The sequence below is a fragment of the Sapajus apella genome, unplaced genomic scaffold (assembly GCF_009761245.1).
Source record: "Sapajus apella isolate SASKATOON/1434 unplaced genomic scaffold, GSC_monkey_1.0 scaffold30, whole genome shotgun sequence".
NCBI lineage: Eukaryota > Metazoa > Chordata > Mammalia > Primates > Cebidae > Sapajus > Sapajus apella.
In genome coordinates, this window is record NW_022436970.1 from 8,404,944 (window position 1) to 8,421,467 (window position 16,524).

Below are 16,524 nucleotides of genomic sequence, written 5' to 3' on the forward strand. Positions count from 1 at the left end.
GGTGGGGCACGGGCCAAGGCGGCGGCGCGGCCGTCAGGAGCGGGTGTACGAGTGGTTCGGGCTGGTGCTGGGCTCGGCGCAGCGCCTGGAGTTCATGTGCGGGCTGCTGGACCTGTGCAACCCGCTGGAGCTGCGCTTCCTCGGCTCGTGCCTGGAGGACCTGGCGCGCAAGGACTACCACTATCTGCGCGACTCGGAGGCCAAGGCCAACGGCCTCTCGGACCCGGGGCCGCTGGCCGACTTCCGAGAGCCTGCGGTGCGCTCGCGCCTCATCGTCTACCTGGCGCTGCTGGGCTCAGAGAACCGGGAGGCCGCTGGCCGCCTGCACCGCCTGCTGCCCCAGGTGGACTCGGTGCTCAAAAGCCTGCGCGCCGCCCGGGGCGAGGGCTCGCGGGGCGGCGCGGAGGACGAGCGCGGCGAGGACGGCGACGGCGAGCAGGACGCTGAGAAGGACGGCTCGGGCCCGGAAGGCAGCCGCGCGGAGCTCCGGGCCGGCGGCGGGCTCGGCTCCAGGGCCCAGGAGGAACTGCTGCTGCTCTTCACGATGGCCTCGCTGCACCCGGCTTTCTCTTTCCACCAACGGGTCACCCTGCGGGAACACCTGGAGAGGCTCCGCGCCGCGCTCCGCGGGGGCCCCGAGGACGCGGAGGTGGTGGTGGAGCCGTGCAAGTTTGCCAGCCCCAGGGCCCAGGTAAGGCGCGCGGAGCCTCCCGGGACTCGGCGGTGAGGTTGCTGCCCCGGCGGCCTCCCCGGCCTGGCTCTCGGACGCCTCTTGCCCGAGCCCCCAGCCCGGCGCAGGTGGCCTGGAATCCCCACCCCGCGGCTCCCAGCGCCGGAGGGCTCGGCTTCGTCTCGCTGGGCCGTTCCGTTCCACTCCACCACCCCACCCCGCACCCCGGCACATTCAGCCACCCGCCATCACAGAATGCTCTAGAAGTCTCTTCCGTGCCACGGAGTTGCCACGGAAGACGTGGAGCTCCCGGCCCGGGGCCCCTGTCGGAGGAAGAGTGTCGGGACGTTTTTGGCTCTGAGCATCTCACTGCTGGGTGCGGGAGCTGCGGGGCGCTGGAGGAACCTGTGCTAGAGCCGCAGTGAGCCCCGGGCTGCGCCGTCTTTCCTCCCCCGCCTGGCCGGCGCTCCGCCTCCCGTCTCGGGGCTAAGCCGGGCCCTCGGCGTGGTGTCCTGAAGGTACGCTCCGGGCGAGCTGCCCTTGTCTCGGGCACAGAGGGACTTTTTTTGCCTGGTGTGTGCCTGAGTTAAAAGGCGTCGTACGGGTCCTTGTGGCTCCTGCTCTGAGGGCTTGTGTTGCCAGCAGACATCTGATGTAGAGACCTGCGAAGGGACTGAGATGAATAGTAAGGCACGTTGTCCGGGTAGAGAAACCTCTCTTGGCGCGGTCTGGGATGCTCTTTCTTTCTGGCATACTCGCTTTCTCACGGGCTTGATTCCTGCCTACAGATTTGGGTTCCGGGATATTTGTTGGGCGTTTACTATAGGCGTTAATGTTGCCCAAAAGAGTTAAACACCAAAATGTAGCAGACGGGAATCCAGATGAGCTACTTGTCGTGAACGTTAAAGACGAATTTTTATACAGCCATGAAAGCAATTTAATGATAGAGCCCAGTGAAGTCTTCGAGGAGGACTTTTTTATGGGAAGGGGAGTAGGAGTAGGTTTCAGTAAGAGTGAGCACTGTAAAATGAGATTATTTTAGGGAGGCCACAGACTTTTGAAAGGTGTTGATTTGGATGCCATGCTTTTCAGCTTAGGTGATCTGTAGGAGACAGTGGAAAAGGGGATTTCCTCCTCCTTGCTTGAAAGGTAATTCAGCACATTTATCTGCTGTCATTCAGTACCCCAGAGCTAACATTGGGCGTGGTATTTCACTAGTGGCCTTGTGGACTCAGTGCCCATGCAATCAAGGAATTTGGGGCTGGAAGGAATTTAATCTAGCCTGAGCCCCTCTTATTTAAAACGAGGCTTCTGTGAGGTAACTAACTCATGTTTTGGGACGTGTTTTATGAAACGCAGATGTAACGCTAGTGCCCAGCATTATCTCGGTGAGTTCGAAATTTTGTCACCTTCCAGTGCCTGTTTACTAACTTGCAGTGTGTGTGCTAATGGCAAAAGTCTCTTCCACCCTTCTTGTTAATTTCCCAAAAGTCCTATATGCCGCACAGCCATTAAATTTAGAAACAAAAACACAGATTCAGGCACAATGGTTTAAAAATTTTAAATGTTACTGTAATAACACAGTATTGTAAAGATAGCCTTAAATTTTGGGCCCAAAGAAAATGTCCCATAGTCGAACGTCTTACATCATTCCATTCATTTTATTCCAACGGGGTACCTGATTTTTGATTTTAACTGTTGGAAGTCTTTTTTTCTTTCTTTAAATTTCGCTTTTAATGCGCGTGTTGGGGGCAAGTAGAGGAATGGGAGAGATGCGTGCAGACCAGAGTAATGAGATTTTTATCTTGACTGCAGTGCGTGGCCTTTTCTGCAACCAGTGAGTGCTGGGACGGATGGATAAAGTGAGGTGGGGCATCCTGCCATTAATGTCAGCACATCACTGCTTCTCAGACGTGTCCTATGCTGTGGCCATCAGGTGAAGTGGAGGAATAAATCATAGGGGGCCGCGTACTACAGGTGACACTGGGCTATTTCTAGGCGCGTGGTGGGGTGGCGAACTTCTCCAGCAGTTGTTTATGGTTACCGTAACACGTCATTCACTTCTCATTAAGTTGTTACGACCCCGCATTTCCTGCTGTTTAGAGTGGCCTCCGAGTCCCTAGCTGTGGCTTGTTCTGGCTTTGAGGACCTTTTATCTGATGTTGTTGCTCCCAGGCTGTCATTCCAGAGGCCGCTGATGCGGGTGGGCTGAGGTAAGCCCTCATTCGCTGCGGTCCAGCCCAGCTGTGTTCGGCCTTCCGCCGCCGCCGCCGTCAGCAGGGAGGAGCCCGGGCTCTCTCGACCTCGGAGTGGAACCGCCGCGGTCCACCCGAGGGGCCTGGAGGTCACGCGCTGCCCGGGGCCAGCGCACGGCGATCTGGGGCCAGTCTTGCGGGGCTCCTCCCCTCCCCCGCCCCCGCCCTGCAAGATGGCGGCCTCGCGCGCCGCCCACGTGACCTTCGTGCCGGCCCCGCCCCCGGCAGTCTCGGCCTCTCCCAGCGGAGGCCAGGCCCTTGGCTAGCGCGGGAGACTTCCAGCCCGACTGGAGAACCACGTGGATGCTGCGCTCCGCAGTGCTTGGCCCTGGCGATAACCCTGGGAAAGGGAAATTGGTGTGGCAGCATTTATTTTTTTTTTTGTCCCGGAAGTAACCTTTTAGACACAAGTATACAACTTTAATCGAGAGTCAATTCTTTCTTTGAACTACCGTCCAAGTGAAGCTCTTTGGTGAGCCAAACGACCTATTTTCAGCCTTACTAAATGGTTAACATAAAATTAATGTCCTTGTAATTCTCTTTTCTATAAAAGTAGGAGTATACTGGCCAAGAAGAGCGTACCTGGCTCTCACAACACATTTGTATCCAGTACTGAGTCAGCATGTCTTTTAAAACATTTAAAAACTAATGACGTCTACAGATAGAACATGTCTTTAATGCCAGCTTTATGTTACATGCTTTGAAGTTGACAGGGTCCAGCAACTGTAACTGCTAGTATCATGCCGTGGTTACATTGTTAATAGTTGAAGTAACAGCAGGTCCACAGGTTGACAGAATATACTTTTTATGTTACATTGGAAATATAGGAAAACTTAACAAGGATGTTTTTACTTTTAATAGTAACATTTCCAGAGTTTTTCTATGTTATTTGGATGATTTTATAGTAAATATTATATTGGATTACAACTTAAATGTCAGCATTCTTTTTAGGAGGATTGTACATAAATCTCACTTTCTTCACACAGCCGCAGTGGGTTGCCAGTAACTTGTACAAAATTCAACAAATAGGCCAGGGAGTAGTATTTAAGGCACCCATTAACAGTGTCCTAGGAACTCTGTGTGATTGATACAGGCCTGTGTGACGAAGTTACAGACTGCTTGTATAGCATAGCTGAAAACGCTTAGTTTTTAAAATGGGTCTCTTCCGATTATTAGGAAGCCAAACTATAGATTGTGTGTTAGCAACAAAAAAATGCATACGTATTTTAAAATGTACTAGTTGTGTTGCTGTTACGTTGAAAAGGCAGGAAGCAAGACAGGGAAGCTTCCAGTTTTTGCAGGCTTAAAGACATTCTTTAACTGTTCGGGGGAAATCGGTATTCTAATTTTGGAGGTTTAATCCCCAACTAGCGACACAAAGGTGTAAGAAGCATAAAACACGTAAACTGTCATAGTAGTGATTAATAGGGTATGGCGATTCTCTGGAGATTGTGTCATCAGGATCTTCCAAGCTTAGTTGCTTGGCAAATAGTACTAGTGGTTGAAAGATAAAAATGTAAACTTTCGATACTAAGGCACAAAATCATCCTGTGTCTTCGTATTATTTGAACTCACAAAACATATTTGACCTTGTCATTTGAACTCACAAAAATCAAGTAGCTGTGGGTCCTTCACATAGTAAAATTAGTGAATTTCGTTTTTTAAAAAACCTTGCAAAATAGTTACTTTTTGATAGCATAGTTTAGTTAACTAAATTGTACTTGATAGACTAAGTACTTTGATTAATTTTGCAATACAGGAAACATATTGCAAGAAAACTCTTCAATGAGTTTTAACATAAAGGATGTTACTTCAAGATAACTTGAATGTGGATGTGGCAGCCAGAATCCTGGTGAGAGAGTAATTGACTTAAAATGAGACGGAAAAGGTTGATTTTCAGAATTTCAGTTATTATTGTAGGCACTAAAAAGATGCTTTTTTGGCTGGGCGTGGTGGCTCATGCCTGTGTAATCCAAGCACTTTGGGAGACCGAGGCAGGTGGACCACCTGAGCTCAGGAGTTCAAGGCCAGCCTGACCAACAAGGTGAAACCCCATTCCTACTAAAAATATAAAAATTAGCCAGGTGTGGTGGCAGGCACCTGTAGTCCCAGCTACTCCAGAGGCTGAGACAGGAAAATCACTTGAACATGGGAGGCAGAGGTTGCAGAGCACCGAGATCACGCTACTACACTCCAGCCTGGGCGATGGAGAGAGACTCTGCCTCAAAAAAAAAGAAGCCTTTTAAAAATGACCAGTTTTAATGTTCATTGGTAATAATACATACCTTTTTTTTTTTTTTTTTTTTTTTTTTTAACTCACTGGATCGTGCTACTGGGTTATTTGATACTTTAAAGTGAATAGTGTTGTTGAGGCAGTGGTGCTGCCTGAGGCTTCCCATCCACCATTCTGGAAGTGTTAGGATTCAGTGAAGCAGTTCTTACTTGCAGAATAGTGTCTAGTTCATGGTCTTCAATAAATGTTAGCAGTTGCAGTTGAAGGCTCAGCCTTGTGTGGATGGGTGGTAGAGGAGTGGGCACAGCATCTCACATACTGAGAGTGAGCCAGAAACAGCTGTATCTTTTCTGGAAAATTTTAGGTTGGTTTGGCTAAAGCAAAGAATAAAAACAGTTCAGTTATAAAAGCCATTTAGAGGAGGTTTTTTAGAATATATGAGAGTTAAATAGTGAATATTTTAGTAGGAAATAATTATTAAAATCCTGAGTTTCTTTCCCAGTTACATTTTTTAATGCAATCATTTTCCAGGTAAGGAGAACTCAGAAAAAGTCTCACGTATACCATGGTGGGAGGCAGGAGGGAGTGCTAGATGTGGAGAGGAAGTACGTTCTTTTCCTCAAGTTGACTAAAATATGTCTGTGTGATTATTTATACATACCCATGGTTTCTGCATCCAGGGATTCAACCAACTGTGGATAAAAACTATCGGGGAGGGGGGCATTGCACGTGTACTGAACACGTACAGACTTTTTTCTTATAATCTGAAACAAAAAAGTATGGCAACTGTTTACATAGCATTTATGTTGTATTAAGTTTAATAAGTAACGTGGAGATATTTAGAGTATACAGGAGGATGTACATAGGTTATACACAAATACTGGGCCATTTTATATCTGGACTGGAACACTCTTAGATTTTGGTATTGGGAGGTTCTGGTACCAATCCCTCATGGATACCGGGGGACAATTGTGTATGTATCTATGTATCATCTCTCTCTCTCTCTCTGTGTGTGTGTGTGTGTGTGTGTGTGTGTGTGTGTATTGCCTTAACAATTTTTTTGTGTGGAGAGAGGGTCAGGAAGAGTGTTGTAGAGGCCATCAGAAGACCGTGAAGAATGATAGCCGTGTTTAGTGGAGCCCTAGGGTGGAGGCTTAATGTTTCAGCTCTGCCGCTAGTTCTGTGATAGTTGTCAGCCAGGCCACTTAAATCCCTGAGTCTTACCTGTAAAATGGGGATAATTTACAGTCTTACCTGTAAAATGGGGATAATCTTTGAGGTTGTGGTGATTGTATTAATAAGTTAAGATGCAAAATAATTCACATATTGTCTTGAACATGCATTCTTTTTTTGAGATTAGCGCTCAGTGCATTTTTATTTTCCGCCAACACACAACTTCCAAAGTGTTTTCAGGGATTTTTTTTTTTTTTTTTTTTTGGTGACAGAGTCTCACTAAAAATCCTTACAGTGGAGTATTTTGTATGTCGTTCTCTGTTAGCATCCCTGTGAATAGATTGATGTTCGAGAGGACAGGCAATTGAAAAGGTGGTATTCGAGACACATTTATTTGGAGCGGTTACTTTATTTTTGTTAGTACTTACTTGTAAGGGTCTAGTGTTCTACAGATAAACCCAAAGGAAGGAATTCTGTGAGTCATAGAACATTAAAATAGATATATTTTCCTCGTGTTGGATTTGGGAATGGGAATGGAGAAAATGCATATTTTAGATTTAGATTATTATTAATTCTCATGCAACTGTAATCGACTTAAATCCTTACCCTGTTTTCGCATTTAGCTAGAAAAGTATTCTATAACTTAAAGCTGTTTTGCAGTTTTGTTAAGTCACGATTCTTTGTTAGTTCAGAGCACAGACTAGAACCCATGGATAATTAAGAACATTTTTATACCTTTTTTTTTTTTTTTTTTTTAAAAGATGGGATTTCACCATGATGGCCAGGCTGGTCTTGAACTCCTGACCTCAGGTGATCCACCCACCTCGGCCTCCCAAAGTGCTAGGATTACAGGCATGAGCCACTGCGCCCGGCTATACCTTTTTTAATAAAAGCTGTTAAATTGACTAACTTTTAGTTTATTTAGTATTTTTCTCTTGAGAAGTGTTTAACTTTTTTTTTTTTTAAAAGAGGGAAGCAAAAAGGCCTGTACTACTCTCAAGGCAGACTGAACTTTAATCTTATTGACTGTTTTTCGTCGTGGACGACTGTGTGTAACAGTACTTCTGTTACTTACAAAGATTTCTTTGTCACAAAATCCTCATTCATCCACTGACATTTTGGGGTTCCTATCTCTGTAAACAGTCAATCTAGAAGGGAAGTGCCTAATCGGGTGTTGATGTTACAGGTGTAGCCTGGCTGGGCTGGGGTAGTTGATTTCCTTCTGTTCTTCCTATGCCTTCGGGAACATTTGACCTTTAGTTCCTTTCTAAATGCCTTTGCTCATTAGAAGTGTGTTGTGCTCATTCAGTAAGTCATTTATTTGAGGTCAGATTTATAGTTTGAAAAGGTCATTTTGGCAAGTAATTTAGTCTTCCCAGAGTGTCCAGTATAAAGTAGGGATATAATTCCTATCTGTTTCATGTAATTGTTGTGAGGATGAATGTGTTAATGTATATGAAAATGTTTGGTAAACAAAAGTGAGATATATGTATTATTCATAGAGTGATTACCACAATTTGGTTGCAGTGGATGAATAGATAGACGTTAGGTGAGGCATGGTGGCTCATGCCTGTAATCTTAACACTTTGGGAGACCGAGGCAGAGGGATTGCTTGAGCCCAGGTGTTTGAAACCAACCCTGACAACATAGTAAGACCCCATCTCTATAAAGAGTATTAAAAAATTGCTGGGTGTGGTGGCAAGTACCTGTAGTCCCAACTACTTAGGAGGCTCCAACTACTGAGGAGGCTGAGGTGGGAGGATCACTTGAGCCTGGGAGGTCAAGGCTGCAGTGAGCTGGTGCCACTGCATTCCAGCCAGAGCAACAGAGTGAGACCCTGTCTTGAAAGAAAAAGAAGGAGAGAAGAAAGAGGAAAGACATTTGAAGACATGATAGGGTTGGGTTATAGAGGGCCTTGAGGGCCATGTTAAAAGAGTAGGGTGTCAGTAGGTTGCAGTGGGAGCCAGTGAAGGGTGTGTGTGTGTGTGTGTGTGTGTGTGTGTGTGTGTGTGTGTACGCATGCGCACATGCACCCTTATGGTGTGTATCTCATTGAGTGTCTACTGTCACTCTAATGTGAATCTGTATAAAAAGAGTGTCAACTGTCACTCTAATATGAATCTGTATAAAAAGACTACATGATTGATTTTTAAAAAATCTTCCAGACTCAGTTCTCTCAATGGTACTATTATGCTTTTAGTCACTCCAAATTGCTTGATGATCTTGATCATCTTCTTCCATCACATCCTGAATGCACACTTTCCTCATCCTTGCCTGACACCATTCTCTTTTGGGACTTATGCCGAGACTTAGAGTAGCCTTCTGATTCCCTTGCTTTTAGCCTTTCCACTCTCATTTTGGATACTATTGCCAGATACACCTTTCTAAAGCAACATTTAATCTACTACATTTTCTTTCAGTGACTGATGGACCCTGACCTCTAATAGGTCTTTGGACTCAAAAATCTTTCTTTGGACTCAAAAATCCTCCTCCCACTCTTTCTTCATATATTCTCCCTTTCATTCCAGGCTGGGCTCATGCCATTGTTTCTTGTATGATGTTTTCTGGAATTGTCCCTATGGCAGTCTTAAAAGATAATTTGCTGCCACAGAATTTTAGATGCACATATATCACTGTAATTTTGGTACTCTACTGTGATTCTTTGTCTTTTTAACATTTAAAATTGATCTCAGGCCAGGTGCATTGGCTCATACCTGTAATCACAGCACTGTGGCAGGCCAAGGCAGGTGGATTGCTTGAGCCCAGGAGTTCAAGACCAGCCTGGGCAACATGGCAAAACCATTTCTCTACAGAAAAACGCAGACATTAACCAGGCATGTTGGTGCATGTCTGTAGTCCCACCTACTGAGGAGGTTGAGGCAGGAAGATCAGTTGAGCCCAGAAAGATCGCTTGAGCCAGCCTGGAGGATCACTTGAGCCCTGAAGGCGGAGGCTGCAGTGAGCTGAGATCACACCATTGCACTCCAGCCTGGAAAATAGAGTGAGACCCTGTCTTAAAAATAAGTAAATAAATAAAATGAAATTGACCTTTCACACGAGATTTAAGTTTCCCAAAGGCTCAGGCATTGTGCTTCCTTTTTTTGGTTAGCATTGCGTATCTCATAATTGCTCTGTCATAATTTCCTGTGTTTGTACTTGGAAAATATAAAGCTTGAAAAATACCAGGCTGGGTACGTGGCTTACACCTATAATCCCAGAACTTTGGGGGGCCAAGACAGGCAGAACACTTGAGGTCAAGAGTTTTAGACCAGCCTGGCCAACATAGTGAAACCCCGTCTCTACTAAAAATATAAAAATTAGCTGAGTGTGGTGGCGGGTGCCTGCAGTTCCAACTACTTGAGAGGCTGAGACAGAATTGCTTGAACCTGGGAGGTGGAGGTTGCAGTAAGCCGAGATCACACCACTGCACTCCAGCCAGAGTGAGAGCGAGACTATCTCCAAAAAAAAAAAAGAAAAATTCCAATAAGATATACTGTTTTAAGACTAAGTATATCGAGGCCGGGTATGGTGGCTCAAGCCTGTAAACCCAGCACTTTGGGAAGCCGAGGCGGGTAGATCACCTGAGGTCAGGAGTTCGAGACCAGCCTGACCAACATGGTAAAACCCTGCCCCTGATTAAAAAAAAAAATTAACCAGGCATGGTGGTGCATGCCTGTAATCCCAGTTACTCTGGAGGCTGAGGCAGGAGAATCACTTGAATCTGGGAGGCAGAGGTTACAGTGAGCTGAGATGGTGCCATTGCACTCCAGCCTGGGCACCAAGAGCAAAACTGTCTCAAAAAAAAAAAAAAAAAAAAGAAAAAGAAAAAAAGGCTTAAGTACAGGCAGTGATTTTTGTCTTATTTTGAATTGTACTTACCAGTATGTACTTTATTAAAAATATCTGCAGTTATGTAGGATAGGCACAATTATTTTGGAAATAAGAGGAATTGCTTGTTTATATAAAAAGCATGGAACAAGTATAGATTTGAATTGAATTTTCAGTGAGTGGAAGCTGACTGGTTGTGCTTATTAATTATGCCTTCCAGATCAGACCGTTTGCAGCCTGAGCAACATACCAGGACCCCATCTCTAAAAAGAATTAGCCTGGCATGGTGGTACGTGCCTATCGTCCTGGCTACTCAAGAAACTGAGATGAGAAGATTGCTTGAGCAGAGAGGTCAAGGCTGAAGTGACCCATGATTGTGCCACTACACAGTCCAGCCTGGGAGACAGTGGGATCCTATCTCAAAAAAAAAAAAAAAATCGATCATTTCTACTCCCTGTGTTAATTAAGCTTTTGTATGTGGGGTGCATAAATTGGTACAGACCTAGCAGTGACATTTTGATAGGATGGAAAAGTCATGTATTAACCTATTTTCTTACTGCGTGGGTTGTTGACGGTTGGTAGCCTGCAGTGTTTGGGCTCCGGTTTATCATCTCCTTGAGGAGTGGTGTGAGTCAGATGTAGAATTAGGGTAGTGCCTTGTTTGTGATTGGAAGGGTAAAAACTAAACTTTGGTCACTGAAGTGAACACTCTGTCATGTAAATGTTGGGGAATTTTTATATTTCTTGTTAGAAATGTCTAAATTGGGATAGTATCCCATAGTACAATTGATTTTTGTCTTGGGTATCAGATGATTGAAATTCACTAGTGGTCCTAGAAGGGAGGTGGCATGGTCACATGTGAAGCAAATGCTGTAATGTTTGGGAGTACTTGCTTGAGAAAGAGGTCATCACTCATACAAAGAGGTTGTGGCATTGAGTGTTGAGTAGTTTTATTAGTTTGGGGAAATTGCCCGTTCTATAATAACTAGTGGCATGAAACACAAATCCTAATGCAGTGTTTGGCAACACTATAGTAAATCACGTACTGCCATAGATCCTTCTTAGGCTCTGTAAGCTCACATTTCTACACAGTTCCAAGAATGTTTCTGCACTAGGGGTGAAGCAGTAGCTCTGCTGCAGGTGCTAGAAGGCGTGGCAGTTCCTTCCAGCTTCGGAGCCCAGGCTCACATCCTTCCTGAGGACCTCTTGGCCTCCTTCCCTCATCTCTCTTGGGGCGTGGCTGCAACAGCAAAGACAGTGTCAGATGTGGGCTGGAGAGATGTGTGCCTCTCTAGATTCTTGTGCATTCATGTGTGCATTCTTTTCACCACACCCAAAACACCCTGGTGTGGGGATTTAAAGATTTGGGGCTGCTAGCCCAAGGATGTAGCAATTTTTGGATCATCTTTCTAGTTCTAGGGTTAAAAGATGTTTTCCTTCTGTGTAAAAAGAGCAGATTGGCAAAAGAAGCTCAAATGCTGGTGCTAAAGGTGGAGACCCCCAGCACTGGTGTAGGCTAGGAAGCCACTACCTCTAGCTCTCTCAAGATTCCATGCCGTTATCATTTTGTGATCCAGTACAGAACCTGTATTTTTTTAATGAGTCCACTTTATCAACTAATAGATGGCGTTATTTAGGTCGAAATAGTAGAAGCATAAAGAGTTTTACAAGGAAAACATCAAAGCTGGTTCACAAGTAAAAACTGCTACTCTCATTTCTCTTTCAAAGATTCCACTACTTCCTCCGCAGTAGACTTCCATATCAGCATTCTTTTCCTAGATCTTCCCTAATGCTGCAGGCTATGAGTTTAATGCTCTGAACATGGTAACGACATCAAAAATTGTAATTTTTCAATTTGCAGTAAACATGTAGAGTTCCCAGAAAATCTGTAGAGTGTGGTAGTGATGATTTTCCCTGCCCCAGCTATTTCCATCCATCTAGTTCCCTTTCGCTTGCATAACTGTAATTGTGACCAGGTCGCATCTGTGGACTGTGATGTCAGAGCAGATGCATGGATTCCGTAAATTGTTTGTCCCCTCCTCCATTCAGTAGCTGGAGTGCATTTGCCCAGGCATTGAGATAGGTAGTTGTGCCATGCTCTTGCTGAATTGCCTTATACTGGTATTGCTAGTTAAACTAAACAAAGGGTTACATAGGGAGTGAGCCCATGTTCATAGCAGAAGTCCATAGTATGCTGTTTCTGGGCCTTGATTCATTGGTTCCCCTGCTCTTACCTGTGTTCCAGCACAGTTTTAATACATTACCAGCCATGTTTCCTCCACCCAGAGCTCACCTTTTATCAAAGGCTGTAGGGTGATTTAAGGCACTACTTTGGGTTGAGTTGTGCTATTTCACTGAGCAGAAATGAGACCAACCTCTGCCTCTTCTACCACATCTTCTTCTTAAAGAGATAGGCAGTCAGTCATTCTTAAATTTTCCCTAGCTTCTTTCCTTTTCTAGAAAAATGGATAAAATTTAACATCTAGGTAGTTTCTAATAATGAATCATCTTCTAACATGCAAAGCAAGACTTCTTATGAATCTTGCTTAAATAATACTGTATGCTTTAGGTGCAACCCTGGCTATTTAAAGAACAGAATTTAAAACATGTAACTGTATAACAAATTACTCCCAAACTTAGTGACTTAAAAGAGTGACTATTTCATTACCATCTCTCACAGTTTTGTGGGTGAGGGATTTAGACAGATAACTATAGTGAAGAGTTTGTTCTGCGGTGTCTGGGACACAGCTGGGACCTAGGTGGCATCTCTAGACCCCTCTCCTCTTTCCATGTGGTCCGTCAAATGCGGCCACCAGGAGAAGTGCATGTCTCATGTGGTGACTCAGGACTCCAAGCCCAAGTGTCCAAGAGGCCCAGGCCGAGGCTTCCCAGGACCTAACCTTAGGTGAGTGTCACCGCCGGCACATTCTGAAGCTGGCCTACGCCCACTGGGTAGGGAACTCATTCCACTTGGCAGTGGGAGGAGTATAAATAATTTTTAGCTATCATTAATCTACCACAGAAGCTTAATAGAATGTTATTATATACTATTAATTTTCTGAGTCTCATTTGACAAGTGAGAAAACTTCAGAAGAAATTAGTGAATTTGGTTTAAAAAAGTAAAAAACTCTTACTGCTTTGTTACTATTGGGAATGTCTTGGATTTTTAAATTCATACTCTGCATCGAGGGACTAGAGGAACCATGTCTACAGTTTGAACTTGGTTAACAACAGCAACAACAAAAAGGCAAATACGACCTTTGTTCTAATGGTTTGTTTTCAGAGAAGAATTTTTTAGGATGTCCAGCTACTTGGCTGTTTCACAAGGCCCCCACATTTAAGAAATCTTAAGTATGTAATTGTGATGGTTCTACATGTCATCTGTGGCAAAACCATCTAGACCACTTGAATCACATGCCATGTAGGTTTGTGCTAACCAGTAGCCCTTGAGGAGCAAGTGATAGGACAGAAGAAGCTCGGCCTCAGGTGAGTTAAGAAAGGAGAATGCACTCATACTAAGGTTCTTTGTATGCTTGTGCGTATTTTTGCAGGCTTAGAATCTTTAAACTGTGCTTTCTTGATTCAAACAGAGAAAAAGTCTCCAGTTTTCTCTTGGTCCTGACCCTTTTCTGTAACTAGTCTTTGTAACATGCTGATTCTGGCATTTCGTCTGTGCTGCATTTTCATGGGAATCTGAACTTAACAGATAAAGTAGGTGCCATCCTCTTTATATAATTCCATTAAAGCAGGTGTTCTCAGATTTTATGATACTCTTCCCCCTAAGGAAAGTAAAGAGGGAGGGCAAGGCAGACAGCATTGCCGAGCCGCCGCCCACCATTGGGGCTGCCTAACCGCCTAATTCTCATCTCCAGCTCATGCAGCGTCACATGGGTGAATTTAGTAACAGCTTCTAAACTTAGTCTATATGATTTTATAGCATTGATACATGTTGAGACTTGGAGGGGAATAGAAGCATTTAATTAGTAGATATTTCATGGCTTGATGAACTTAGGACTTTGGATAGAAACTCAAACTTCATTTCTCTCCCTACGTTATTAAACAGGAAGCTACTTCTTGGTTGTTAAATTGGGTTCATAAAGTTAACTTCACATTTCAGAAATGTGATTTTGATTATGAAGGAAACTACTCTCATACTGTTGCTTCAATTTAATGTTTGTGGAAGCAGTGTGATCATCTCCATTTTTAGTTTTTATTGTGACATAAAATATATAGCATAAAATTCTTATTTTATCTCCTTTTGAGTGTACAGTTCAGTAGCAGTAGTAGATTCCCATTGTTGTGAGTCTTCACCACTGTCTCTAGACACTATCATCCCAAACTGAAATTCTCTACCCATTAAAAGAAAACACCCTATTCCCCGCAGTCCCTGGTAACTACTATTCTACTTTGTTTGTTTGTTTTAGAGATAGGGTCTTGCCCTGTTGCCCAGGCTGGAGTGCAGTGGTGTGATCATGCCTCACTGCAGCCTCGGACTCTGGGCCCAAGCAATCCTCCCATCTCAGCCTCCCAAGTAACTAGGACTATAGGTGCATACCACTACTTCTGGCTAATTAAAAAAAAAAAAAATCTTTTGTAGAGATAGGATCTTGCTATGTTGTTTAGTCTGGTCATGAACTACTGGCCTTATGTGATCCTCCCACCTTGGCCCCCCAAAGTGCTGGGATTACAGACGTGAGCTACCACACCTAGCAACTATTCTACTTTTTTATGAACTTGACTACTGTGGGTGTCTCACATGATTGGAAGCATGCTGTATTTGTTCTTTTGTGCGTCTGGCTTATTTCATCTAGCATACTGTTTTCAGGATTCATCCAAATCATATTATTTATCAGAATTGCATTCCTTTTTAAGGCTGAATCATATATAATCATATGTGTACACCCTATTTTGCCAATCTGTTCATCTATTAATGGATTTTTATTGTTTCCACCTTGTGGTTATTATAAATAACTGCTGTGAACATTGATGTACAGATTATGTTTGCATTTCTTCTGCTTTCAGTTCTTTTGGGTATATCTTAGAAGTGGAATTGCTGGATCATAAAATAATTCTGTGTTTAATATTTGGAGGAACTGCCTGACTGTCATCAGTAGCTATACCATTTTGGTTTGTACCATCAATGCATAAGGGCTCCATTTCTCCACAACCTTCCCAACACTTTATTTTTTGATGATAATCATTGTAATGGGTGTAAAGTGGTGTCTTGCTGTGCATCTCACTGATGAAAACATTTTTTGCATATTTTGCATTAGTTTATATTTGATATTATTGTTTTAAATTTGTGAGCTACATATGAGCAATGTAGAGAAATATTTCTCTTTAAGAAATGATTGACTGGCTAGGTACAATGGCTCACACCTGTAACCCCAGCATTTTGGGAGGCCAAGTTGAGAGGATCACTTGAGGCTGGGAATTTGAAGCTGCAGTGAGTTATGGTCATGCCAGTGCACTCCAACCTGGGCAACAGAGAGAGACCCCGTCTCAAAAAAAAGGAAGAAGTGGTTAACCTATTCACCCAAGCTTCTTCCAGTTAACCCAACTATTTGAGAGGATTATATAGCATTTTATTTTCTTTGTTTTTTGAAGTGTTTACAGCAATGTTAAAATTTTTGAGAAACAGAATCTCTCATAGGTAAATGTGTAGTAAAATATATGATCTGGGTTAGGATATGCATGGCTTTGTTATTAAAAGAATTGATATCTGCATTTTTAAAAACCAGTAATATTGAAAATTGGTAAAGGCCATCAGTCTAAGTGTTACAGAAGTTGAATGTTGACTTAAGAGGTCCTTACTCTCCTCGTTAAATGTTTCTAGGTAGACAGTCTTTGTTTCCTTGCATTTCTAAATAAAGACAGACAGACTAGAAGGCAGAAGTTTAGCTCTCAGAAGTATATAATGTGCCCTATTCTCATAAATAGAGCATTTCATACTTACTGTCAGGTCAGCGTGTGTGATTAGACAGCAGAACAAAATATTTTTAAATTGAGATTTATGGGGAGCTTAGGGTCTTCTGTTTGCCTTATTTCTTTACAGAAAAAAATACTAATATATATTTATTACAGATTTGTAAAATCGTAATTGATTCTTAAAACTGAGGTGATGTTGATATGAGTAGTGTTTTGAGAGTCTGAACATAAAGGGAGGGGATGAGGTGCGAGATGTATTAAAAAACTGTCATCATCAGGCTATTTTGTTTTTTTACTTAATCAATATGATGTTGTAACAGTTTGTATGTGACAGTGCTTGATTTCTGGCGAGCTGCGTGTAAGTTTGGCATCTCCTATATTACTCGAAGCAGCAGATCTAGGAGTCAGAGTTACTCCAGTTCACTAGTGATGAGCTA

General features: G+C 43.5%; 1 protein-coding gene across 1 annotated transcript in view; it reads left to right on the forward strand.

Annotated features, from left to right (window-relative positions):
* The window catches only part of ZCCHC2 (zinc finger CCHC-type containing 2), a 60,800-nt gene that overhangs the window by 607 nt on the left and 43,669 nt on the right, over window positions 1-16,524 (forward strand). The window contains exon 2 of the mRNA XM_032293550.1: window positions 9-691. Coding sequence (XP_032149441.1) covers window positions 9-691 — 683 coding nt within the window. The remainder of the gene's footprint in view (window positions 1-8; window positions 692-16,524) is intronic.